The 27512-nt window shown below is 46.5% G+C and overlaps 1 protein-coding gene across 17 annotated transcripts in view; it reads right to left on the bottom strand.

The window, feature by feature from the left end:
- The window catches only part of Eph (Eph receptor tyrosine kinase), a 92821-nt gene that overhangs the window by 33499 nt on the left and 31810 nt on the right, over positions 1–27512 (bottom strand). For all 17 annotated transcript variants that reach the window (XM_071795870.1, XM_071795875.1, XM_071795873.1 and 14 more), the window contains exons 2-3: positions 24717–25385; positions 4848–4927 (exon numbers count right to left, since the gene is read on the bottom strand). In XM_071795870.1, the coding sequence (XP_071651971.1) occupies positions 4848–4927; positions 24717–24846 (210 nt within the window). In that variant the 5' untranslated portion in view covers positions 24847–25385. The remainder of the gene's footprint in view (positions 1–4847; positions 4928–24716; positions 25386–27512) is intronic.

The following is a 27512-nucleotide window of genomic DNA, read 5'->3' as shown; positions in this document are numbered from 1 at the left end:
GACGGCTACCGGCGAGGGAGACGACGAGAAGGGGGGTGAAAGACGAGGATGGATGAAGATGAAGGAAGCGGAAGATGAAACGGTCAGATAGAAGCCTGAGTGCCACGTGCGAACCGTGGCGGGCAGGTCTTTTCGTCGGAACTGCGACCGCGATCAGCCACGTTTCATCAGCTGCAAAATGAACTCGGATACCATGAGCATCCGACGGAAGTGAGAAGGCGTTCTTTTTTCAGCGGGCAAGTTCCCGAATACTTTATATGAAGGTGGATATTGCTGTTCATCCAAATGTCGGAGTATCACCATTATTATTGTATTATGAAGGTATCGTTGTGCGGTTCACTGAACTTTACGTCATTCGTTCGCTCTCGCTACGCAGATCGCCACTTATGTAACATGTCTGTAATCGCAAGTTGTCAATCGACAATTCGAAACTGCGGATAATATTTTAGGCGCAAATCAGTAGATTTTTTCGAGTTTGTTTCCAAATTATAATCGATCGAGAATCTAAAGATCGTCGGGAATTAAGTCTAGAATTACAACTATCAGCTTTTTCTATCTTTAAGAAGATAAATCTTTCGGCGCATCTATTTGAAACCTATTACCAGTGGATTCTCTCCCGATGTCCTCAGAAACCCTTCCACGATGTACGCCTTCGGGTCTTCAATAATTTACTTTTAATGAGACGTTACACATAAAAGTACACAGAGAACAGTATTTCCTAAAATTTGTTCCAATCTTGTTTATTAGACTTTCTAAATGTCGAGCCTCTCTCTCTCTCTCTCTCTCTCTGCATTTCTTGCAATCGATCGTGACGTTAGAAAACGAATTCCACTCGCAATAGGATGACGATAAATTTTTTTGAATAAAAAGAACGGCAAGATCTCCCGACGCGGCGGAGAGCCACCAGCGTTCGCCTTCGACTACGACCGACACGACGGACGCTCGTGGAAGGAAGAGACCGTTACTCTCAATGGACCAATGGCCTCTGTGTTTCTCGCCTTCCTATTAAACGTGCGCGCGCGATCGCATCGCATCCCGTTTTCCTATTCATAGAATAAATTCCGGGCGAAACGGGCGAGACGAAAATCTATCCGATTTCAGAGTCGTTACCGGTAGAAATCCGACTCGACGATTGACCCCCCGTGGAAATATCGAAAGATATCGAAACGCGCCGCTCTCGCTGTGGAAACAGCCAGACCGGAGAATGTTTCTCCATCCGTTGAATTCTCGCGAGTCGCGCGACTTTATCGAATTTCAGCCAAGTGCAAGTCGATATTCTCAAAGGGTGAGGGAAAACTTCTTCATTTCGACGGTCATGATCGGATTACGACTTCTTAAGCATGGAAATTAGCTTGAAGTAAAGTGGCGAGAACGAAATCAAAGCGCGCCGTCGTTAGTCTTTCCTAAGTGGCTTGGAATTTCAACGGGAACTTTCCCGATTTCTTCTTTCGCTCTATTTTTCTTAAGATCTTACTTATCGATATTTCGATATGGCAAATTCGATAAGTTTTATGTACTTTTCGAAGGTTAAGAAGAATAATATTTAACATGATTTTATAAAAAGTCAAAATTACAGATACTCATAAATTCTCTTTCTCTCCGGTTCGTACTAAAAATTAAGCTAAAAGCTTGGAGCGGGATTTAAATCAATGCGAAGTAAGCTACGGGGTCAGCGAAAAAGACGCTTAATTAATTCCAGTGGGTACGTTTCCCCGCATCTTTCATCCAAAGTCGTCGTGGTCGGGAGGGCATCGAGATAGAATATATAATATGGCGATAGAGCATAGCCCATATCTTCGGCCCTTTATGCGAGTTTTGACCCTCGCCGACAGCATCAAAGCATCTTTTCGCTCCGAGCCTGTCCTCCCTCTGTCGGCTTGTTCAAATAGTCTGAGCTAATTCCGTTTACTTGTATATTAATAACCACCCTACTATCAGTTATAAAGGCGCGTACTTATCGTGTTCGGGATATTAATGCCGACCGGAGAAGATTGATTAAAACGACGGAAGAATATCTCCACAAAGTATGGTCACGATCGTTTTTTTTCCCCTACGTGCGATTAAAATGCAAGTAATCTTTTGATCTCTATGCTTAATTAAGAATTACGTAGATGTTTAAATGCCTTTTAAATGGCCGATATATTTGTTAAAATCAAAATGTATTTAATTGGAAATAAATAATTTCGCATTGTTCTCCGCTCATCACCGCGTAAGAAGCGTTGCTTTTTTGTTTGTTAATATGACGAGGGCGGCTAATTGGACCTGGATCTTCCCGAGAAAATTATTCATCCTCGGAAATAAATTTCCTGTCACGTATGATCGAAGGTAATGGCGTGCGTGAGAGGCGCGCTAATCCCTACTCGAGAAAACTGATTAGAGTGAGAAAATTCTCGTTTTTATCAATCTTGCTTTCGGGCGACGCAACTTCCTTCGGTAAGAATAGCTCGGGAAAGCGGATCAGCCTGGAGACCAGCCTAAGAGGATTCCCCATTTCGCGCGTATGTTGACGCATTCTCTCGCACAGTGAGGACAACCACGTGAAACGTGAATTCCTCGACCCGGGGAAATCGAACATCGTTTTTCGTCATCTACGACCGTCAGGCAATGGACAAATCTTGTCGTCCGTCCGATCGATCTGCGGAGCGTGCGAGACGCAGATTCCGAACGGGAAACTTGTCAGGATTGAATGAGGGAGAGATCGCCGATAAGCGGAATTCGGAATGTTTGAAAAATCGATTTGGAACAGTTCGTATTATTAACGCACGTTTTAACGTTAAACGGTCGTCTACGCTTGAGTTTTATTTGCCCAATGTGAAAAAGATGTTCACAGTGTCAATAGGCGACGAGAATCGTACGGACACTAACACTTAGCGCCGAGGATACATCTTTGGGCTTTGGAAGGAACTTTAAAGGCTCGTAGATGTGTAACTAATATTGCGGTCGTTTTTACGAGGAGCACGTGCGCGCGAGAGTCCATGGAAAAAAAAGAGAGACACACGTACAGAGAGAGAGAGAGAGAGAGAGAGAGGAGGGAAAACGCGTATTTGGACGTAGCACTTCCGGCGACGGGCGAAATGGAACGGGAGGTGCAAAGTGAACTCGAGTGGTTCACGGAGGACGAAGCGTGCAGCGAGAGCGTTCTCTTTCGGGTCATTCCCGAAAAAAAAGATCAGACTCTCGTGCGTGGTCCGCCGGCGCAGCCATCTCTCTTCGGTCCGGTTCGTCCGGGGAGAGGCGCGTCGAACGTTTAGCGCCCAGAAAAATCAACAGCAGCCTCAAAGAACCTTTTCAAACAGAGCGTTACGCTGGCCGATTAGCGCTGCGACACTAACGATCGACATTGCGAGAGAAAAGAGAGAAAAAAGGAGGACAAGCGCGCGTGTGCCGTCGTACTCGATCGTTTCACGATCGAGGGCAAAAAAAAAAGATTTTTTTAGATGATTGAGCAAACACAAATAAAGAGTAAAGAGCTTATAATAGCATTGACAAGAGGCTTCTGAGATCTTGGCGATAGCAAAGTATCAATCCGCTTAAGAAGAGACTGTTTTTTTCTGTTAAATAATAATATCCTGTACAAATGTTACTAAAATATCAAGCGAAGATTAGCATAGGGATAGAAAAACTAGAGGGCTATAATGAAAGTATAATGAAAATTACAATAAGCTTCGAGATATGTCGTAACGAGTCGGTCGAATCGCTAAAAAAATCGGAGTCGCTAGTTTATCGTCGTGATCGAGAGAAAGAGCCGAAGCCTCGAACACGAGATATCCGGCCGACACCCACGTAGGGTCACGGAGGAGGATGTCCCCCGTGCGCGAAACTGCACTCACGGTGCCCCCACGATGTTTAAATAAACATCGCGTGTCCCTCCTTTTTCCCTTCTACCCCCTGTCTTTTCGGCCGGCACCTCTACCGTGCCGGCGCGGCCGTATCACTAATTTGTCCGTTCAAACAAAAAGCAATTTGTTACCCGGTCGGACTGACTCACGGGCCGAGTGGTGCATACGGCCCGATCGTGGAGCGCGAAAGAGGACGGGAGGCGGCGGGTGGTGCTGGAGGAGAGAATCGGCAGAGGAAGAGAAAGAGGAGGAAGAAGAGGAGAAACGGAGAGAGGTGGAGGCTGATTTAAACCTGTCTGGCGGCCCGCTGCGCGCTTAACAACTGAAAAACAAACATGGCGCCGAGAGAGCGCATCGGCCAGCGGGAGCCCACGTATGTGCCGCGCGCGTACCGAGACTATAAAGTGCTTCTGGTACCACCGGCACCCGGCCAGTCAAGTTCCAAAAGATTTCTCCTCTCCGCGAGAAAAGAATAAAAAAAATACAGAGAGAAGAAAATGTCGGGAAGTCCTGGAATTTTTTTCCATCTAGGCGTCCCTTTGTTACGATCGCCGGAGGAGCTGAGAGAGAGAGAGAGAGAGAGGGCTCCTGAATCGCGCGTGCAACGACCTCGCGAGAGAGTATTAATTTATGTTTGAGACATTTTTAATATTTCCCTTTGGCCGCGCAGAAAAGGATGCCGAACGTGCGCGCGAGCGAGCGAGCGGAATTCCTACGTCGACGGGAATTTCCCCGTGTTGCTGTTGGCACGTCGAATATTTCTATGGAAATTCGCGATATTTAAGAAATTGTTTCGTCCTTCCTTCGAGGAGGGGTGAATCTGATCTTACTTTCGGATTCTCGATGCTTTTATCGCTTAAAGAGTCGAGGGAGTTACCGGCTATCGGAATGAATAATTTTCCTTCGTATCGAAGAGAGGAAAAAGTTTTCTCGCCAACATTTTGAGAAGAAGTTTGATGCCTTCTATTCATGCGCATCGACGTGCGATAGAAATTTCGGTATACTTACGCCAGGAGTGTTAGCTTGAGGCCCGAACGGGTATCTCGTCCAGTCGAGTTTCTCTTCCGTCGTCGTGTCCAAGAGAACAACTGCAATCACAAAGAAAATGCGATGTGAGTATGTGCACGAGATGTCATCCCGAGCTTATATCATAATATAATAATAAATAAATTTTCATCTTATTTGTGTCTCTATTCTCCTTTCTTCCTAAATTTTAAGATAAAAAATATGTATTTTATCTGATAAAGTAGCGAAGAACATGAACTTTACAGAATTTTCTAATTTCTTCTTTATTTTTATCTCTATACTCTTACGACTAAAGCGACTTCTTTAACTACCTTATTTCATACAATCGCACATCTACCACAGATATATATAATTACACGTCTCAATGTTATATTACAACGGAGCGCGATACGAAATTAATGATCCAGACTTGTCTGAGCTCAAAGTACGTGCCAAAGTCATCGTGAGGAAATCGACCCATTGAAGAGGGATGTTCCCTCTCAAAATGGCGGATGGTTGAGAGCGCGAGGGGTGAAAAAATATCGGGAGATGAATACGGCGAGAGAAAGAGGGAGCGAAAGAGAGAGAAAGAGAGGCAGGTAAGGTCAGAAAAAAAAACGGGAAGATTCCACTGTGTATCGGTGTATGCATTCTCGCGTAGGAACCAAGTTCCGCGCTCTGTCCTGCATCGTGGTAGAGGTGGCGGTGGTGATGTTGGTGGTAGTGGTCGTATCGACCGGGTCTGGGCCGCCACCAACCCTCGATTCTCCTCTCTCTCTCCCTTTCGTCGATTCGTTCTTCCTCTCTTCACCTCTCATCCACGCGCCCGGCACATTCCTCTCTTCTCCTTCGTTCATTTGTCTCTCTTCTTTTCGCCTCGCGTTCTTTGTATCTCTAGCGCCCTTTCTCTCTTCGGTCTTGACAGCCCGCTCGTCCTTCCTTCCTGCATCTCCTTTTCATCGTTCCGTTCTCATGCTCGTTCTCCACCTTCCTCCCTCTTTCCTTCCTTCTCTTTATAGTCACTTCATTCTTTTCCATCTCGCGATATCTGCCCCAAATCCATAATCGGACTGGATTGGCGTTGCCAGCTTCTAGAATGATTGTCCTAGAGCTTCTATCTAGATATCGGGCCCTTGAATTCTTATATATATATATATATATGCTAGAGCGCGACATGGATGAGAATGTACCTATCGCTGACGCCGAATACAATCTCAAAGATGAAAACTGCATGATGTAAAATCTATTTTTATTTGTCCTATTTTTTGGACCCTTTTCCCCCTTTGTGCTTCTATCTCCTCGTCCATCGATCTCCCATCCTGCCACCGATCATTTTTCGACAGAGGCACTTGCGCGAACTGCAATTATCTCGCTGCATCCAAACCGATGCGAAGCAGAGTGTGAGCGACAGGTTGCGTGCTCAAAACAAAACAAAAATTGTGCCGAATGTAACTTTTGGGATTAATCTGGGACGAGGTCCTGGTCCAACAGAGACCTAAACAAATTTTTAGGCGATTCTGACCCAAATTGCAAAATAAAACCTTCTCTCTGTTGCTGTAACAATTTTTATTTTCTATCTGGACTAGATATGAAGGAGTGTATTGTACGAACGCTTCATAAGATACGCATATATTTTAGATTACTTTAGAATGCGCGAGAGTTTGATGGAATGCGCGAGAGACGGTGAGCATTAATATCGCGAGGGGATACTCCGTTTTAAGCTGCTGGATCAGTTGCCCTCTAAGTCATCCCATTGTGAAGAGTATCTCGCAGGAGTGGAGTTTGCACTGCAGCGTGCCGATCTAATTCGAGTGCTCTCGTGAAGAACTTATAGGATATATAGGCACGCGCGCCTTCGCGCAACCGAATTCACGGAGTAAGATCCGAGAGAGTTTGCTCCTTCTATATCGCCTCGATCGTTCCTAATAAACTTCGCGGAAAGCCTTAGCAGATTGACCCCGGGATTATTCCCCGACGCCGATGAGATTTACTCGACGAATATCCGACTCAATCCGCGGCTTTATAATCGCGTTTCTTCAAATTTGCATTTTAAACAGCGCCATTTTCCGTCTTCTTGTCGAGTGTTACGTCGAAGAAGATATTTATTTCTGGAAGCCCCGCGCGCGTACGGAAGAGATGTAAGAATGGATTATGGGATGACAAACCCCCTCGGATCGATTTTACGTAGTGACACGAATGAACTTGAGCCACGTAAGAAACAGATATGTCTCCGTATAGGAACTATCGAGTGTACCATTTCCAATCTATACACGTATAGCTATATCGCTGTACCAGCTGTGTAGGGTAATTCCGGGATAAGATAACTATAGTTATTGGCATAGATGACCACGGAAAGAGGCACGCTGCTATACGTAATAATTTCGACGAGCATGACTCTGCCAACAATTTCAATCGACTGTCATGACGTTTTAGTAACTATTCAATCGTATAACTATAGCGGCTATTAAAGGAACCGCAAGCGCTGGCCATTTTCCTCCTCGTTTAAAAGTTTTCCTCCTATAAATGTTTCCTTTTGTCCGATCAATTGCAACGGTTGATATGAAGTCAATTTTGTGGTATTAAAAATTTATTTAGAAAGAGGCAAGACATAACAAAATTAATCTAAATTTTTGTTAAAAAGTACAGAAGAATTTAGAACATTCTCTATACATAAATCTCTTATATATTCATATATCGTACCACATTTCCTTTCGTTGTGACTTTTGTTGTGACACACGCTTTTTAATAGTCTTGATTTATGTACCTTGATTCTTATCCCTCGGGAATATATTCGTTTTAGGGCTAGCATAAATTTCAGGACTTCGTTCGACTAATGCTACACCTCGGAATTACTTCGCCACAAGTGCGTGGTATCACGAGGGAGAGATAACGGTGCGGTTTAAAGATTCTATACTGGTCGGCCGCATCTACGATGCGCGATCATCGACGCGAAAAGAGAAAGTGCAGCCGCCCGCCCCGGTATACGAGATGACGCGACGCGACGGCGGTCGTCACATGCCGGTGCAGCCGCTATGTATCGTGCGTGCGACACGTGCATTATGCGCCTTCGTCCGTCGGACACGTGTCACATGACGTGAGCCACTCGCCGCGTGTGTCGTCGTGGAATGCCGAGAAGAGGAGCGGCGGGAACGATAGAGGGGAACGAGAAAAAATTACGGACGCGCTCCCTCTTTCTCTCTCGTGACTCGGATCATAACCGAGGAAAATGCGATTATGTACGTTCGGTAAAAGCTTGCGGCTGAACGAACACGAAGAAAAGACGGTGTCGCGGCGCCGATAATCTCGCGGGCGCGATGTAACCGTTATTTTGCAGGATGTTCTGCGGTCGCTGGACGTAAGTAGTGCGGACATTTAAGTATAGTCTACCGTGTATACTTTCTATTAATAAAAAAATTTTAGAATCATGTACAGCGAAGAAAATAATCAATGAACAACACGTTAAAATTAGAATTATTAAAGTTTAAGAATAACTTTCCTAGACATGTCTGATTGATTCTGGAGACTCTCCTCGTTACGTTGCATAGTTACTTCTTTCGAGAGCGAAGCAACGAAGTCTAACGGTAGCTTGTACAATGCACGAGATGCAAAGTGAAAGAGCACGCTCCGATTTTCGGCTGACATTCGAGAAAACAAGCTCATCCCAAAAGAGCGTTTCCTTCGCCTGAAATTCAACGCGATCGACAGCGACAAGCAGACAAGACAATCATACACGACTCGAGACAACTTCACCAGTCGTGGGAGGAAAGCAGAGTGGAGGGCAGACGGGAGGTGAAAGGACACGGCGCAGGGTCCCTGTCTCTGAATTACTATTCCCGCGTGTGTTTACCGACGAGCGGAAACGACTTAACGGGCAGGTCGGTCGTCGTGAAAACGACGATACATCCTTCCTGTCTTTCGCTCCATCCTGTTCTCGCAAACATTCTGATTCGCCGTCGCTTTGCCAGTCGCTTTCCACAGGGTGTCCCAAAAGGGGACGACTTGACAATTGCAGTATTCTACATGAAATTTTCCAACACAATCTTTCCCTGATGAAAATTTTAGACGACACGCTACAATGCAGTTTAAATTTTTTAACATAAGATATATCTCGAGGGTTAACAGCTTTTCATAAAAATTCTATTATTGTAGGAACCCTGTAACCCCCGCCCAAGTAAGAAATGAAATTTTAAAATCTATTTGTTTCGATCACTTGCTTTCGCACGATGGAACGTGTTACTCTTTAATATGCTAAATAACTTTTAATTAGATGGAATTTTCAGCATAGAGCGTCTAAAATTATTTTGGGGCGTCCTGTATGCACACTCGCGACATGCATAGATCTCTCCCTGTAAGTGTGCGTGCATCTACGTGCACGTAAGTATATCTGTGTGCGTGTGTAACCGGTGTACAACGTGGTCCCGCGAGAGGTACCGAATTTAAATTTCAAATTTGGAGCGTGTCGCAGGGTGTGACGGTATGCATAGCGTTGCCCGCCGGCTCTAACTCACTCCACCGATGGTGCGTCTTCGACCCTTCTTCTCCGCCCCTCGAACCCTTGCTCCGCCGCCCTCTGTGCACGGTCCCCCCCTTTTCCCGATTCCACCCAGTACATATCCAGCGCGGTTCCTCTTATTCCTTCCATTTATCTATCCATCTCGATTTTTCATATTATTCAAACGAGAGAGGAATCTGATCTTATCGATCGGCAAAAGGAGTTCCCGTTTAACTGTTCTCAACTGAAGTGGTGTACACGGTATCCGACGTACGTCGTACTTTCCTTCGTGCACGTGTTTTTGAGCCGATTTGGGGTCGACCTCGTTTTAACAGAAATTTGTTTCGATACTATCAACGAAGTAAGCCGATTCGTCACGATATACCTATGCCACACTTGCTGAAAGTGAGTAGAAACCATGTCACGGATGCAAATCCACTATTGAATGGTTTAACTTCGATTAGGTACGGGTAGTGCAGTAATTAGTTAGCGTCAGATCTCAAACTGTTCGCGTAATCTACGGCAGCCAAGCCAACATAATCGATAAAAGGCGCAAGCAATCGGCAAAATTAAAGGAAAGTTTACACAACAGCCGAGTATAATAAAGCTTCTGATTGTGAAAAATTAATTGTAAATTTGAAAGAAAGAAAATTAAATATGACGGCAAGTTTTTCACCTTTTTCAGAAAGTGTGTTAATTGTCACTGTGTCACAGACCGAACCTGTCGCAATTAAGCTCAGGTAATTTGTATCAAGATTCAAAAGTCTTATATCGAAGAAATATCGAAATTACGTCTCTGACACATAGTGTTTCGGTTCAAACGATCGTGTCAGTAGTTAACGAGCTGAAAGAGATACCGCGAGAATAAAGGTCTGATCTCCTCTCTTTCGTCTCCGAAGTCCGAACCTTCGGGGATCTGTCGACCCTGAGTGATCGGCTCGGTCACCGACGTCGGCTGGTCAGCTTATCTCCCGTGGCTTCCAATCTAGCTTGCGCAAGGCGACACCGTTCTGTCTTTTTCTCCTTCTGTCCATCAGCCGTCGATCGATGCACAATGCATACCTCTAATCAGAGAGAGAGAGAGAGAGAGAGCGCGCGCACCCGCCCGCCTTTCCTACGACGGAAGAAATCGTATATGCTTTCTCGCGACGATAAATCAATAGAGGTCGCCAGAAGAAAGAGATGGATGAGTGACGTAACGGGCCTGTTCTTTCCGTACGGTCCTCGCGTATAAGGGGGTCGACCCCGCGCGCGCGCTTGTATATCCAAAGAGGCCCACGATTGAATCGCGAGCGCGAGAGAACCTGTTGCCCGTCACGAGAACGATTAAGATTACGATTTCGTCTTCCGCACGCGCACGCACGGGCACGCACGCACATATACGCATACGAGATCAACCGGCCTGATCTTACGACGATATAATATCGTTATACCGTTCCGCGGTTATCATTCACCGAAACCCACCCGCGGTGTCGGTTCCCGCTAATGCCCGACTCTCACGAGCGGCAACGGAGATTTCGTGTGCGCAGCTTCCAGGATCGTCTCTCTTTCTCTCTTTCTCTCGGAGCGGAGCGAGAGACCGTCGCCGGTTTCATCAAGATCGGCACGGACACGTAAACGCGAACGGGCGACGTTATACTCGCCGTTCCTCGCGTTTCCCATCGTGCTCGCGCATCGAGGAAGTATTCCAGATTTTGATACCGTTATCCAGATTCCATCTTTATCCCAGGCGATTTGCATTTTGTACGTCGGAGCGTCGGGCGAGGCCGCTTCGTATCTCGCCTCCATCTTCGCTCTACGATTCTTAGGGTTTAACGAAATATCCAGGTGAGTCGGTCTATTCGATTGTACCGCTCGGTCGACTTCGACTGTTATTGTATCTCGTTTGATTTCAACGACGGTACATCGCGAAACATTTAAAAATAGCTACGTACGTAAACCAGTGAACGAAGGGATGTAAGCTTTCAAATAAAACGTGACACAAAAGTCAAAGAAACAATTATCTCTTTCGTAAGTAGTTAAAAAAATTATATTACTAATTCTTTCTGTCTGTCATTGTTAAATAAATTACTCTCTTGCTAATTATCTGGGATTTCTTTTAGATTATTTTAGAACAGCTTAATTGAGTCGCTGGTCACAATCGCGATGTTAGACCATCGGTTGGCCATTGCGCCGACGTTGACGAGTTGAATTGCAAATCGAGATCGCGCGCGTCACATACGCGCGGCGATCGATCAGCGGCGAGAGAACCGGGATGTCCGGACGGCATTCGCGAGCGAGGAAGTCACGTCTCGCAATTCCGTGCCTCGAAAAGTCCAATGTGCGGCGAGGGGCGCATGTGCGCTCACCTAACTGCCGCGGCATATGCGCTCGCTCGGCTCGTTCGGTAGATCAGCCGCGCAGTGCAGACGAACGCGAGAATGGGACGGACGAGCGAAGAAACGAACGAGAATGGGAACGACGCGACAGCGCGAGAAGGAGAATGAGACGGAAAGAGGACGCCGAGGAAGAAAGACCACCTACGTCTTACGACGCGCGCCCAGCGGATATTCAAGAGACGGTGTACGTTCGTTCCTCGACTTTATTTCGGCTCTAAAAATGCTGCTACGAGGCCCATCGTGACACGAGTGCCGCGCGCAGCTCGTCTTTTTCCCCGACTTATTCTGTCTCTTCCTCTTTCTCCTGGGTTCTCTCTTCTCTCCCTCATTAGGTATCGGGATCCTCCTCTCTCCTTCAGTTTCAACGAGCAACGCCTCCATGCTTTTGCTTTAACGGCCTTCCAATTTGTCAGAATCCCTCTTCCCTTCTCTATCAATTATCTTTTCTTTATTTCTCTCTCACACACAATCCTCGATCGTCAGCTGCCGTCCATCCACATGCATCCCTTTTCCACAGCTTGTTTGCCAGGGTGTCGACTCATCGTGTGAGTTTCGAATATGCCCCAATGGGGATCCCCGGTCTAATCCGCATTGTGTAAAAGATCGAGATACAATCAACGTGTAGTTTAATATAGACATATTGACGGATTAATTTCGTATCTGCGACACTCTAGTCAAACAAAGTTACTATAAAATAAATCGGAAAAAAATATATCTTATTCCTAAAGTTTAATTTTTCTTAGAGAACTTTGTTGAATATATTTCTATTATCTCTATTTAAGAAAATAATTGATAATAGAGACGAATAAGATATAATTGATCTTGGCGTTCCTTAACAGTAATGTGTATATCTAATAATCATATGCTATCTTTTTTAAAAAGTTGGGATTTGATAAATGCAAGGATTAAAAAAAAAAACATTTACATATCATAATCATCGCGCCTTGAAAAGTTAATGGAAAATTCAGACGTACATGGAAGCTTAACGTATGACACACGGGGACGTCGATTTCCATCTGAGAATTTATTCGTCGGCTTCATTTATCGCATCAGGCTTCGTCACCCCCTCGTAATCTTTTCGATCGCGGAAGTGACTCTCTGAATTCGTAGACAAAATTACCCTTCTCGAATGATGAGCGAGTGAGGGGAAAAGTAAGGCGGGGAAAAGAGAAGATTCCCCGGGAGGATGAAAAAATATGAGGTGCTCGGTAACTTAACCCCCGGTCTCCCGTCTCTGCGGGGTCCCGCAGACCCCCGGCTTACTATCGTGGGTCCAACTGGGCGGCATAAGAAAGGCGGCGGTAGCGGCGGGAAGGCAAAGGGGGACGCGTATGCGACGCGATGGTAGACGCGGTTTGTGGACTCGACCCACGCTACGTATGAGCCAGCGTCGCATGGGTGGAATCACCATTTACATAGCGTTATTATGTTTGCGTATAATGTATGTACACATGTTAAATCAATTATTTAGAGAATATAGCTCTCTCTCGATATCGCGGGAAACCGAGCCTCGAGAGAAGGACGGAGAAGAGAGAGACTGAGAGTCTCTCCTCTTTCTTTTCTTCGTTTCCTATCTTCCAGCTTCTTTTTCTTCTCCCGCCAACGGCGCTGTTTGCATATGGATCTTGAATTTCAATTGTGCTTTTCAAGTACGGCCTCCTATTCTTTTGTTTTCCGTCGGCCGGCCGCCTCAGCACTTCTCAAACCCACCCCCTTATCCTTCTCTCTTTCCAATAGTCTTTCTCCTCGAGTCTGTCTTTCTTCTTTTCCGTTTTTTCGTTAGCACTTTATGAAAAAGAAGAGAAGAAAAAGAGAAGCACTTATTAACATTTTAGCGAATAACATATGTGACAGAAAAATCGTTTCTTATAAGCAGTTACACAAGTGCAGATACAACATACGATACAAACGCGGACAGAGCGAGACTGTTAGACGATCGGTATGTATAAAAAGTAATGAAATAAGACAAATTAATTTTTTGCTATTGTAAATAAAAATTAACGAGAGTTAATTACAATGCGATAATATTAAATAACTAATCCCCCGTTGTAGTTTAGCTTTCTGAATATAAATTAACTTATCATCAATAAAAAGAAAAATAAATGATTAGCAAACGGGAAAGAAAGAAAGAAAATCGGGAGCCAAGTTGTATCAATCATGTGTTGGGATAAGGCCAATTCACCGAAATATTTATTTGTTTCCGCGCATCGTGGCCCAAACGAATCCAAATAAATAAGAACCATCACCCTTCTCTCTCATCCTCCATCCGTTCATAAATTTTCCCAGTGGTATTAACGGTGGATGATACTTGCAGCCACGACGATGCAGCTTTCATGGTGTGAAGCGGGCTTTAATTTATCTTACGACCCCCGTGCTGCGGCGCGTGCATGTGAGAGAACGAAAGAGGGAGAGAGAGAAAGAGAGGGAGGAGAGAAAGAGAAAGATAGAGAGTGGTTTCTGTATTAGCATGTAAATCACATCGTGTGAGGCTTTTTGGAATAGAAACCTTCCGTCCCAGAGACGCGACAGCGATAATCGAATTCTCTAATCTAAAACAACGAGGAGACGTGTGTAAGCAGAGGATTTGGCGATTACGAGAGCTCGTCTCTCTTCACTCCTCTTTTTGCCCGATTCGCTACTCCGTTGAGGATACCTTCGGCCTCTGCCGATCTCCTTTCCCTTTCCTTTTTTTCTTCTCGCGAACTTAAGTCGCGTATTACTATGTAAATTGCTATCACACCGCGATAATCAAATTAATCGTCCCAAACGATCGTCTGACAAAGTGAACCGTACGACCGACCCGGTCCGTTCGATCTCTTTGTCTTTCTCGCTCTCCACGTTCACGTCATCGGGGAAGAAAAATAAATTCGCTTGACAACATGCTTCGGCCCGATTTCACCCTTGTTCTTGATCATTTCTTGTCGAGCGCCGCGCCGGGGTGATTCGGTCTTCTTCCAAACGCCGCGCTTCGGTCCGGTTTTTCAAACAGCCTGAATCTCACATCACTATGTAAATTACTGCTTGATCTCCACAAGGAGGTGATCCCTATGCCGTGATCGCAATAATTAAATTAATCGGTCTAAATATCTGCCAAAAATTCGTCCTCTGTCCTCAGGAGGGACGAAAGAGGGAGAGAAAGAGCCGAACCGGACCGACTCCGATTCGGCCGATTATATTTCTCGTTATTCTTTTTAATTGGCCTGGCGCGATCTCGTCGGCGCGACCGTCAAAAAAGAGGATAAATATCTCGTTAGAATATCGGGTGGGCCATATCGCGTCCCGCTCCTCTCTCTCCTATGCTTTATTATTTTTCTACCGCGTCGTCGATTCGCCGAAGCGATCAGCGAAAATCATCGGAAAATTGCCGCTGCCCGGCGCCGCGTCGCGACGCTCTTGCCTTTATCCGAGATTTATGCGGGTCAGTAATCCTGCATACCGATAATCCCCACATGCGATCGGTGTACACACATATATATACACATATATATATATCCGGCTTAATCAACAACGCCGAGAGAAAAAAATAATTCTCGATCGTCGCGGTTGCATGTGGACGAGAAATATTCCGGATGCATATAAGGCAGGAGGAAAGGGCCATGAAAGGCAGTGCGGGAGAACTTGGGACACTCCGTATATTTTCCCCGACGCGATTTGTCGGCCATCTGTCCGATCGGCAGTTTATACGGCTCGGTAATTTTCACATACCGCGAATATTCGATACACGAAGCGCGTTTCTGCGGCCGCCGCACCGCCACGCGTGCAGAAGTATCTACATGTGTATGCGTGTATGCGTACGCTATGCGTATTACACATGGTCGGCGTCCGATCGCGACGTGCCACGATTTTGCACGTGTCTTGCACGCGTGCATAAGCGAACAGGCATCTCTCTCTCTCTCTCCCTCCCTCCCTCCCTCCCTCCCTTGCTTGGTATACACGCTGCGATTTATCTCAAGAGAGAGGAAGAGAGAGAAGGAGACCGGTTAATGCGTTCCGAGAATCTATTACCGGGCTCCCAATATTATAATTATTTTATTAGCGGCTCGCTCATTATGTTCCTTTTTACGGGCGAGCAATGATGATTACGATTATTTTTTTTCCACCTTTTCCTTTGGTCTCTTTTTGTCCTCGTTCCTTATGCTACTGGCTCTTCCGCGTAACGACTCCGTCTTCCATAAAAGTGTCCGCTTTGTCGGGGAATGTATCCTTGGAATTCGGATGACGAATCGAGCTTCAGTCCACAAACGCGTTCGATTAATCGTACGATGTGTTCCAAGAAGGTACTTGCTTTATAAATTATATTAGCATGCCACTGATAATGAATATAATCAAGAACTTGGGAATGAGAAACAGATAAAAATCAAGATTATCGTTTTGATATCCAACTGCAAAAAGCTACTTAATTGCACGCAGCAAAAAATCTCGTGCAATAAATAATGCACCGCAATATCGTGAATTTTACTAATATACCAGAATATACGTGGAATTTTATTAGCAACCTTCAAAATGAGTAAATTCGAACGGACGAAGATACCGGCAATTCGTAGAAGTAATTATAAAATAGAATCGCAGGATTCGGCTGAGCTACAGCGATAGCTATTCACATATAATTTACTAAAAAAAAACGCGATATTGATCAACGCGCAAAGGCTGGTCGGTTCGTTCGAGGAGTCGTTAATCAGCACGATGAGGGCGATGAGAGGGTTCATTAGCAAAGCGTTCGCTCTCGCGGTCGAAGGAGATATTTGCGGTTTCTCTTTCCTTTCGCTCTCTTTCTCTCTCTTTTTCTCTCTTTCTTTCGGCCGGTCGACGTTCCCAGGAATCTTTCAATTCCCGCTTACAGGGTGGGGTGTATCCTCGCGTGCGTTGTTAAGACCGAGATTTTATGACACGATCCGAAATAACGAGGAACCTGAGTCAGCGGCGCGCATAAGTTATCTCGTTTCATTTCTCGTTTGAATCACCGGTCGAGTTCCATCGACGGTGACCTCGGTGGTCCACGCGATGGAAATGGTGAACGATCTTGTCAGAGCGTGCCCAAAACTCGGGTCATCCAAACTGTCCTGATGCCCGATACCCGATGATGTCGTCGACGTGGCTATTAAAGAGTTTCCTGCAATACGCCGCATTCGAATAAATAAACGAGACGATAAATGTCGCGTTTCGGAACTCTTGGTACAGTAACCCAAGATCTTGCACAAGATATCAATACGGTAACGACGCATTTTACATGACACGACATGAGCGCGGAGGGTCATTTCGAGCTCAAGTTTTTAACGCGGGAGATCGACACACGGTCGGATTAGCGGAATTTGAAACACGGCCGTGTTGAAATATCGAGATCTCGGCGTTTTCTAGCGCGCGCGCGAGGTATTTATGCGCGCGCGGGCGCGTTAAATTCATCGTTAACGTTTATTACCGTGCGCGACATTAAATGCCTCGTCCGCGTTAAAGGCGGACTCGCGCGAATGCAACAACCGGCCTCGCCATCTAAACGCGGCGCAGCTATTACGCAGTCTTAGAAATGCACTTACGCGCACCTGATCGTGTTCCGCACGAATACACGACGCCAAACTCGTTCCGATAGGTACACGTGAGACCTTCGTGCGTACCTGATCTGGCCGTTCCGCTTATTCGCTGAACCCGAACCTTATTTAGCTGTATATCGCGCTAATGCCGTTCAACACGTTGCCCTCGATCGCAGAGCTTTCATATCGATCAAAAGCCGCTTTCGTCTTGTAACGCGGAAGAGAAAATATCATTGCGTCGCTCCTCGCGACGTAAGTCAAGACTTATCCTCCTGATGATGGTAACAAATCCGACTTGGAAAGCGTAATGAATTATTTAGAATCCCAACTTGTTCATTTGACGCATATAACTAGAGTCGCAAGACTTCCTAGACGTTAGACGTACATGTTTATATTCAAGTATTGCTCGTCTCGAAACGAAACGTTACTGTACCAGATATCTTATTTACAGTGTCATTATAACGGCGCTGGTCGCGCACAAAAGGAGCAAGATACATATCCAAAGGGATAGACGCGGTCGCGAGAAGAGATGGAGGATCCAACAGCGCGGCAGCGGTGAGAAATCACTCGTTTCTTTTTCCAGCTCTTCCTTTTTTCGCAGGTGCGACGGCGGCGGCAGCGGCTGCTGCCGCTGCTGCTGCTGGATGACGGAGGGAAGTCACAAATTTTTTCATTAATATGCAGCGAGACACTCCTAACTCCCTGCTGCTCGGAAAAGGTAATGTAGTAGCGGGGGCAAAAAGGGAGAAAATACCCGGAGCTCGCGCGGTATACGTGTGCCGTGCCGATTCGTGTGTGTGTATGTGTGTGGAGATGAGGCGTGTTCGCACGCGCGTAGGCGTAAGAGAGAAATAATGGTCTGCTAGGAAATGTAACCAGCCGACGCTCACGCCCTCGTCGCGACGCCTCGAGAGACTTTATGGGGATGAAGGAGGGAGGAGATACACGGAGAAGAAACGAAAGCGCGCTGTTAGACGGCGGCGCACACGGGGGTGTAAAAACCGGGGGAGAATATCTATACTTATATAAAATGCCCCGCGCGCCGGGCATATACATATATACACGTCGATACACGCCACTTTCGACTTCCGAGGAGCAATTCGTCTCATTCGATCCTCGCATATTGTTTCCTTGCCCGACAAATTGCTACCACCTTTCCACGCGTTCCGTAATAAAATTATTGAAAATATCGTTCCGTGAGATTAGTTTGCTCTCTCACGCAGGGGTAACGTTGTACAGGAACGTTGTAAAGGAACGATGTTATAGCTATCTAGCAAATAATCAATCATAACAACCTGAACATTTACACCTACGTGTAACAAACAAATTAAACAATATAAGTTGTTTACTTAAATTTCAATTATTCCTAAATGTTTTTTTTTAGTATAGGGCCGGTATCACAGTCTCCGATTAACGTGATCCTCCGATTAAACTCACTCTGCATCTCTTTCAAACTGTCCCCCTAGAAAGAGACGAAGAGTGAGTTTAATCGGAAGATCACGTTAATCGGAGACTGTGATACCGGCCCATAGAGTTCTTCTTCATTTACTTATATTAAATTGGCAATTTACACACAGCATATATTTTATTCTTCTGTAAAATAAAACGTTATATCGCAAGTACACGATGGCAAAGCATTTAGCAATCAATTATCAACAAATTTGAATGTTTAGGACGAGCCGTGCGAGAACTGAGCTTGACACTCCTGGCCTACAGCATCGAAGCTCGAGCTCACGGAAATTATACCGGTTTGAATACCCGTCTGAAATGGGGAAACACGTAACACGGGGCTAACGCGAGTCGTTCGTCGTTGGTGTACTTCGGGCCCCGCTATTCGAAGCGTTTTACTGGGCGGCATGCCTAACTTCTCTATATATCTCTATACCTGTCTCTTCGTCTTCTTATAACCGACGTCTTTCTTTTTCCTCTCCTTTCTTCCATCTCACTCGCGAGAGATTTTTCTCGGCGATTAAAATTTATGTTCAGCCGTGTACCTGGTGCGTGCATATCGCGTTTCGTCTCGCGCAATGCTCGTTTTGCGGCGAGTTACATACACATTTAAGGCGCGTTTACACAGACACACAAACGCACACAGACGCACGTACATGAATATGTAGAAAGATATACACATATTACACATATATGTCGCGTAGTCTCTCTCTCTCTCTCTCTCTCTCTCTCTCTCTCTCTCTCTCTCTCTCTCTTTCTCTCTTACTCTCGTGCCGCACGTTTTTCCCGCCTCGCGCTGAGTTTGACAAGTTTATTTGTCTCTGCGGCGCGATCGGGCCGCATCTCGCCGTCGCCGTCGTTGGAAAATCTACGAAGAGGAAACGCGCGACAAAGGGACCACCGATGACGGTTTCCTTTCAGCGGAAACAAAATTGCGGTGGTCCAGCTGCGGAAAGCACGACCTAGTGTATTTATAGGAGTAAGATTGGCATTAAAAAAGGAGGGCGACGAGGACGGGAGAGGGCGCGGTTTCGTCCAATCATCCGACGAAACAAAAACCGTCGGGATGAAAAATACTGATTTTTATTCTGGCAGGTTGTACTGGGTCGTCCCTTTGTGGCACAGCTTGGGCTACCGAGAGCAGATATTGCACGTCGCCGATGATATTGAATATTTAAATCGCATTGATATTTCACAAGAGAGTGTGAGTGAGAAAGAGAGAGAGAGAGAGAGAGAAAGAGTAACACGACAGCGTCGAGTTAAAAATATGAAGTTTTTTCGGCGCGCCACAGAGCCGATTTGGAAGATCGACCGACAGTGTGATCGAACGCGAATGCCCTGTCTGTTCACGGATATCGACCGAATCATCCTCCGACGATATAAGTGAAACGTCGTATCGAGACGTTGACAGGTTTTCGATAACGACGCTTGATAGCTTGAATATATTAATTTCTCGAGCGCCATATGTTTTCATTCCTAATTGATCCTGAAATCGAAGAAGCTAAGTATTTGCGTTAATTTCGATATCACGCTCGTTCAGTTCTCTCTTCCAGACTCTTATATATTCAACTACCTCTTATATATTCAAATATTATTATTTTTATTTACGGGGAGCGTTCTCCTTAATATCTTCAGCGATGCTAGGTACGGGATAACGCGTATCTCTCTGTGTTATTGCATAATGGTGCAGCGGAGCGCATAACGCTCAAGTCGTAAGAGGGTCAATTTCGCGATAGATGTATTTTCGTCGCGGTGCACCGATGTATCTGGAGAAGTACCATCTCGAATTCCTCTTGCCCCCTCCTTTCTCTCTCCCTCTCTCTCCTTTGAACCACGATACCATAGCGCTGTTGAGTTCGGTCAATGAGAGTAGCCTACATTCGTCGTGTGATCTTTTCCTCGCGCATGGGCAGCGCACACGGGGGGGGGGGGGCCGGAACCATAAGCCCTCGCTTCCACCTTCACGTACACGTGTACGCGAATATATACGAAGAGAGCCAGGCACAGTCCTTCCCTCTCTCTGTCTCTCTCCCTCTCTTTCTCTCCCGCACGTCCCTTCGCTTCTCAGACGATAGGGGACAAGTCCTACTCCGTCCTTGTCGGGCCGATAGGATGCTGCCAGGCTTTCTTCGTGTACAGTCGGGGCCCAGGATCAGAGTAGTAGGTTGTACAGGTATGCATGCGGTGGGTTGGCCGGGGGCATTCCTGCGGCGTTGCCGCGTCTCTTACTCACCGTGCCCTGAGAGAGTAAGAAACGAGAGAGAGAGAGAAAGAGAGAGGCAACAGCCGGGAGAAAAGGAAGGAGTGAGACAGGATGAGAGAGGAAGCCAAAGGAGGAAGGAGTAGAGACGACGAGAGCTCGGCTCTCGCACGGCCACGAGCGCAGCTCGAACGAGTCTTTCTGCCTTTTCGCGGAGGCAATCGAGTTTGCTCAGGAAGAGAGGACTGCCTCTCGCGAGACCCGTTCCCGGCTACCGCCCGTCACCGCCGCTCCTTGCTCCCGATATCCCGATGCCGTTCCTGCACCGGGGAATCGCTAACTTCTTCCTCGTTGCTGCCGAAGAGATAAACTCGCTCCGTCTCCCGCGAAGCGCGTGTGAGACGCTGCGAAAGAGCTTCGGAAACTCGCGCGTGATGCGACGAGAGACGGAACGAGGGATCGCTCGTACCGGGATTAACTGAAATTTAATCAATCTCCTGGAGGGTCACCCGAGAAGAGCTGCGTCGAGGGGGTGGTATTGATTAATGCATTTACGATAAAGGAATCAGCAGACAAATTAGCGATAGAGACGAGACAAAAAGGAAGGAAGACAGAAGGAGACTTTTTTCGTAATTTCGATTTCGTCCACTTCTAATTTCGCGCTGGCTCTCGGCTAATGTCCGCTAATGTGCAACGGAATCGAATGAAAGGAAGTTTCGAGTCTTGGGTGGGGTTTCGCCGGCTCTCCCGGCGATCGCATCGTCGGGGAGCAAAACGATGGACTTGCCTCTGCAGTAAATGAGTTCGGAACGCGAGTGGACGGTAGTAGCGAACGTGGTAGCGCTCGTGGGCCTTGCTTCGAGAAAGTAATTGAGTTTCGACTGCCGTATTACAGGTTCGTCTAAATTCCTCGAAAGAGCTCGATCGAGTGCATGAGGAGGTGCAGTTAAATTACACTTAATTGAGAGATTTCTGATAATCTAAAAATCCTGATCATAAAATAGATACTCTTATTATTTCCACCATTTAAACGTAAACAATAATCCTTTTAATGTTCAAAAATATACTATATTTCGTCGTTTCGGAAATCTTTTTAGCGTTGAAAAAAATGAAAATCACCGATCTAGATCCATGAAGCATATCGAGAGAAGAGACCAAAAAACCGTATGCATTCGGGACTTCGAGAAGCAGTTTAGGAATTCGATCTTGCAAGATGTCACGCGCCGATGAAGAGTTTTAAGTCTTGGTAATTCGCGAGCAAGCTCGCTCCGAGAGAGCGAGCGATGCCCTCGGAGTTATCGGCTGCGCTCGTACCTGTAAAGTTCGGGAACTAAGGTAATGGACGCGCGTCTTAGAGATCACGAGCGCGATCGAACGATAAAGTTCGCGGATGTTAGCGGCAGCGGCAGCGACGACGACGGCAGCGGAAGGAAGTGAAGCGGGAGGCGCAAAGATCGCGGGGGTAAGGATAACGAGGAGCTTGCGTTTCGTGCGAGTCGGGGGAAACGAAGTTAGCCGCCTCCATTGGCAAACACGGTCCACTGGGAACGGATCCTTGGTAAGTTCCATTAAACGCGTTACGTACCGGGAGGGGGCGAAGAACTCCCGAGGGGTCGTCGGGGAAACTTGCCGCGGCTAGTCCGCGGTGGTCGCGATCGCAGGAGGATGTAACCCGGAGATCTCGAAACCGAGGCAGCCAAAATTCGCTAAGGGCAAATAGCGCGTAGCAAGAGGGAGAGAGACCTTAGCCTTGATTATTATCTAGTCGAACATATGTATAAAGGTCAGTGCAGATGCTCTCTACATCTGGGACATTTAATATGATTAATAAAATATGCAATAATTAATTATAAATTGATGCAAATTGAATATACTTCATATATTGTAAAAATATTCTTTTTTTCTTACGACGTCAAAAGTATGTAATCAATATTTGACTGAGGAAAGAGGGCGAGGACTAATAAATGCGAGAAGTTCCATTATTTTATTTTCTACTAATTTCTAGTGTTTAAATTAGGGAATTTAAACAGGGGTCCGTATAATCGCGCAGGTTTCAGCCGCCCGTGTGCATTTTATTTTACATAAACGTTCCAAAACCGCACCGTTGACCGTATAAAATAAGGCGGGATGCCACGAGTTTGCTGGCCGAATTCGTGAAGGCGTCTCTACGTCTCGAGCCGTGCCGACCGTCCCCAAAAGCGCGACGAAACGACCCCGTTTTAATCCCTGAACGCTAACTACCGGCACCTCGGACGATCTTGCAATTCGGAAGATTGGTCCACATTACGAAATTATCGTTATTCCCTCTACGAAAGGGGGGAATGAGAGAGGCCGCGGAGAGGGCGAGCCATCGAGACGCCCCAGGCGCCAGACTTTTTTTCGGTTAAAATATGGAAAACGTAGCCCGCGTGGATGATCTTCAGAAACGCATAATGGGACTGGAAGGTCCAATCTTGGCTCCGTTAAATCACGTTCGCAACGATCAGGACGAGGGCAGTGCACACAGAAGAATCCTTTATCCGAGCAAACAACATCCATCGCCTCGGGACACTGACTCGGTGCTTGCAAGAAGGGAAAAAAGGAGGGGTGAAGAAAAAAGAAAATTAAAAGTGCGTTACCGTGAATCCCGATGCGACGAGAAATTATATCGCGATTAAGGACAGACGAGAAACAAAGAGCTTAGTTAATGTAAGTGGACCTGAAATTTCTTCCCCTTGTTCGGTCGACGGAGTAAATTTAAAATAAAATGCATCTGAGAGGTATCATAAATTAAAAAAGGATTATTAAACATAAGCTGCAAAAGTTTCGCTAATTTAGAAACAGTCTTCAATCTTTAACGAGCGCATATATCATGATAAAGATGATTAAAAGAGATGTTAAATAAGAATTAGAAACTTTTGTCCCACGAGGAAGAGAGGAGCAGGCGGATTATATAAAATAACAGTCTAATGTGAGTTAAAGCAGATGAGCATAGCTCTCATCTACTCATAGCTACCACGTGATCGGTCGCTAGGATAGTCGTGTGGGTAAGTATAGCGGCGCGTACGCGCGCGCAATTAGTGTCGTGGCAATTTGGTCTTTCTTTCTCTCTTTCCCTTCCTTTCGTATTCAGCGTCTCCGTGCAATAAATCACGCGGCCGCCGCGCCGTGCCGTGCCGCGAAATTACGACCGGAGCGTCAGGAAACGTCGGCTTGATGCGAGCTAACGTGTCTCTTACGTTCGCTTCTCCGTTAGTCGAAGGAAGGACCAGTGTCTCAGATCGGGACAAAGGAGATATAGCGTGAATTATCAGTCGCATTAAGTGCTTTTCCGCAATTAAATGATCTATATTAACTTGTTTTTCACAATACTGTCACGGTTATTTTCGCCATACAATCTCAATTTACTTTAAACAAAGTTCTTGGCGGATAGTTTATACTAAACTATTTCTCTTAACGAACCACAACGATTAATGAGAAGTATTTTGATTCCCGTATTGAAAGAAGTAACTTTAGTGAACGTGAAGATAATTAAGTCATCGGTGACTCGAGTTGACGATAAGCGATCATCGAAGAACTCCGCCTTCTCGAGACGATCGACAGATCGGTCGATCACGCGGCGGCGGCGCGGGCGGCAGTAGTAACCGTTTCGATCCTACCTAACCCGATACATCTGGCTAAGTATACATCCGAGAGTGGCAATCGGGCGCGATGTATCGCGACCCGAGGTGTCGCCGCGAACTATCATCTCGGCTTGATTAGCCCTACGTAGATAGGTAGGCAGAAGAAGATAAAGTAAGGAAGAGAGAAGAGAATAGAGAGCCGAGCGGACGACGAAGGAGCGCTTACCTTGTTCCGCCTGGGTCCCTCGCGGGCAGATTAGCAACAGCAGCAACGGCAGAAGGTGGGCAGCGGAAGCAGCAACGGCGGCGCAGGTGGCTAGGAGGCCTGCTACGCTCGCCATATTGAAGGGGGCCATTCTTATCTCCGTGTGGGCCCCACTGCCGCCGCGTTGGACGGCCGCCGGTCCTCTCACGATCCGTGCGAGAGGATGCAGCACACCGGCAGAGCGTCGTCACTCTCGTCTCCTCATGCCTCCCCTTGCGCTTCGCGTCGCGTCGTCGTCTTACGCGTCACGGCAGCCGACGACGTGCAGCCACTGATAGCCACCGCCGGATTCCTTCACCCTCTTCGTCGACACCACCTCCGCCTTCTTCAGCGGCCACTACTTTGCCTGCCCGCTTGTGCTCCAGCTTATCGCTCCGACGGCCGCTCTTATTTAGCTTTAGAATTCTTCCAACGGACTCACACACGGCAGTGAGTCACACGTTCTTCGGATATTTCTTGTCTCGGTGACGACCGAATGATAACGTTATGAATACAATGCTGCCCAATAGTTTATATCACAGAACTGTCGTCTTGCTTCATTTATTACGCGTGACTTCCTTTAATGGTGAACGGAGATCAATCTTTCTTGCTTTACATGGCGATACGGTTGGATTTCACCAGCTGCTGCGTCTGAAAGAAATAAAGAGATAGCTGGCGTTAATTAAAATCTAGACACACCACTTTTTCTGCTTGGTTGCGAGTTGTACCTTCCCTTGCTTCCAAGGTGATGGTATGCGACATGCGTAGACAAGCAACATCGTTTCTATCACTCGCATGAATGGGAAGGCAAAACTACAAACGTTCTTTTGTTTTCTCTACTCTTCTAACTTCTGACATCTCTGAAAAATACGGTATCATCTTCGTAATTCTCATTGAGAAAGGCATTACTTTAACTAACGATGTTGCTGGTTTATATATATATTATACATAATATTTTTATTATAATATGTTCTTTTTAATAAATTGACACTGCATATTAAATCACCCGTTGCGTTATTTGATATCATGTACAGAAAATGTATGATAATTTGTATAGTTACAAATGATAATAAAATGACATTAAATTGCGCTACATGTATAAAACCCTAAGAAACGAGTCGCAAGATATCATTCCTCGCATCATTCACCTACATTGTCTCTTTTAAAAATGCTGACCTTTAATTACTGATCTAACAAGCCTAGTGGCAAGAAAAGTGTCACATATAAAGGAAGAAAAGTAAACGCACACAGGATATATCTCGAGTTCAAGGTCAAGTTGCGTCACATTGGCGAAGAGTTCTAGGGACACCGACCGGAATTACTTACTGCCCAACGGGCAATTATCGTGCGTGGCAAAGAAAATAGTGCTAGTAACGAGAGAGCGCGAGAACGGCGAGGGGAAGAAAGAAATAGGAAAAGGGGCGAAAGCCCCGTACAAAACTTTGGGGTTCATCACGATAGTGGAAGGGTGCCGGGATAAGGCGAGACGAGAGAGCAGGGGGTTCCAGGATCAATACCATGCGTTTATCCGTCTCCCTCTCGCTTCCTCTATCTTCGATTCCCGTCCTTTTCTCACGCTTGTAGGGAACGCGACACGGCAGGGAGAGTGAAACAGAAAGAGAGAAAGAGAGAGAGAGAGAGAGGGAGGGAGAGAGGGCGCGAAACATCGACCATCCCTTTTCGGCCAACTGCGTCTTTTGCTTTCGCTTCGGCTGCTAGGGCTCTAGGGTCTGGCCGGCGTCTCGCCATTCTTCGACGAAACGAGAGAAACAAGATAGAGGAGGAAAGACAGAGGGGTGCCGCGTGCGAGGAGGCACGGGCGCGAGGATCGAAGTAGGAACGAAATTCTAGAGTGCCGAAATATAAAGGGGTGAAAGAGAGCGAGTGCGTGTCAAAGAAGTGTATGAAAGAAAGATAGAAAAAAGGAGAGAGGAAAGAGGCGAGGAGAGAGGATGACAGAGGAGAGACAGAACGAAAGAGATAAAGAAAGAGAGAGAGAGAGGAAGAGCGGCGGTAGGCGCGCTTTAGTTCTTCTAAAGCGGGCAAAGACCTTCTCTCACTCTTCCCCTTCTCTCCGACTCTCTAGCCAGGTCAGCCAAGATGCATCCGCGAAATTGCAGACTTCAGTGAAACGCCGCCGCCACCGCCGCTGCTGCTGCTGTAGCTCGGTTCGACTCGGCTCGGCTTGGCGGACAGCGCCTCCTAGCTCGGCTACCAACCGCTGCTGGTATCACTTGTTTTCTGCCGTTGCCATTGCTCAACGAGTGGTCTCGTCAAAAATTTAAGATGTCTTCCTTTTACCTTACGGCGCACCTCTTCGGGTCTCCTTCATCGTCCTTCTCGTTCCGCCTTCTTCCAACTTCAGAACGACTTCCTCTTCGGAACGGGCTAGAAATCCATAGTGCTTCCTTTCATCCCCAGCCTTCTCATTCACTTTTTTAATAAGACCCGCTAGAGAAATTGCCGAAAACAGCTCCGCTCGTCTCGAGAGAGAGCACGAGAGAGAGATTGAAGTGGCAATGGAGGAGGAGGATGGCTGCCCGTAGGCGAGTACCTTTGAGACGCTATTTCCCATTTTTTCCCTTGTTCAATCCCCGCGCGTCTCGTTACCAGTTATACTTTTTCCTTCCGCCGAAAAGCAGACGTAAACACGACGGGTATCGTCTCTCTCGCTAGCGGGTCGCTCACTAGGTGGTTGGCCACCTCCTTCAACGAGCAAAAGCCTCACTCTTTCCTTCCCTTTGTCTCTCTACATTTTTGCCTCGCGTCCTCTTCCGG

This window comes from Temnothorax longispinosus, chromosome 12, assembly GCF_030848805.1.
Source record: "Temnothorax longispinosus isolate EJ_2023e chromosome 12, Tlon_JGU_v1, whole genome shotgun sequence".
NCBI classification, from domain to species: domain Eukaryota; kingdom Metazoa; phylum Arthropoda; class Insecta; order Hymenoptera; family Formicidae; genus Temnothorax; species Temnothorax longispinosus.
This window is presented reverse-complemented; position numbering and strand designations above follow the sequence as displayed.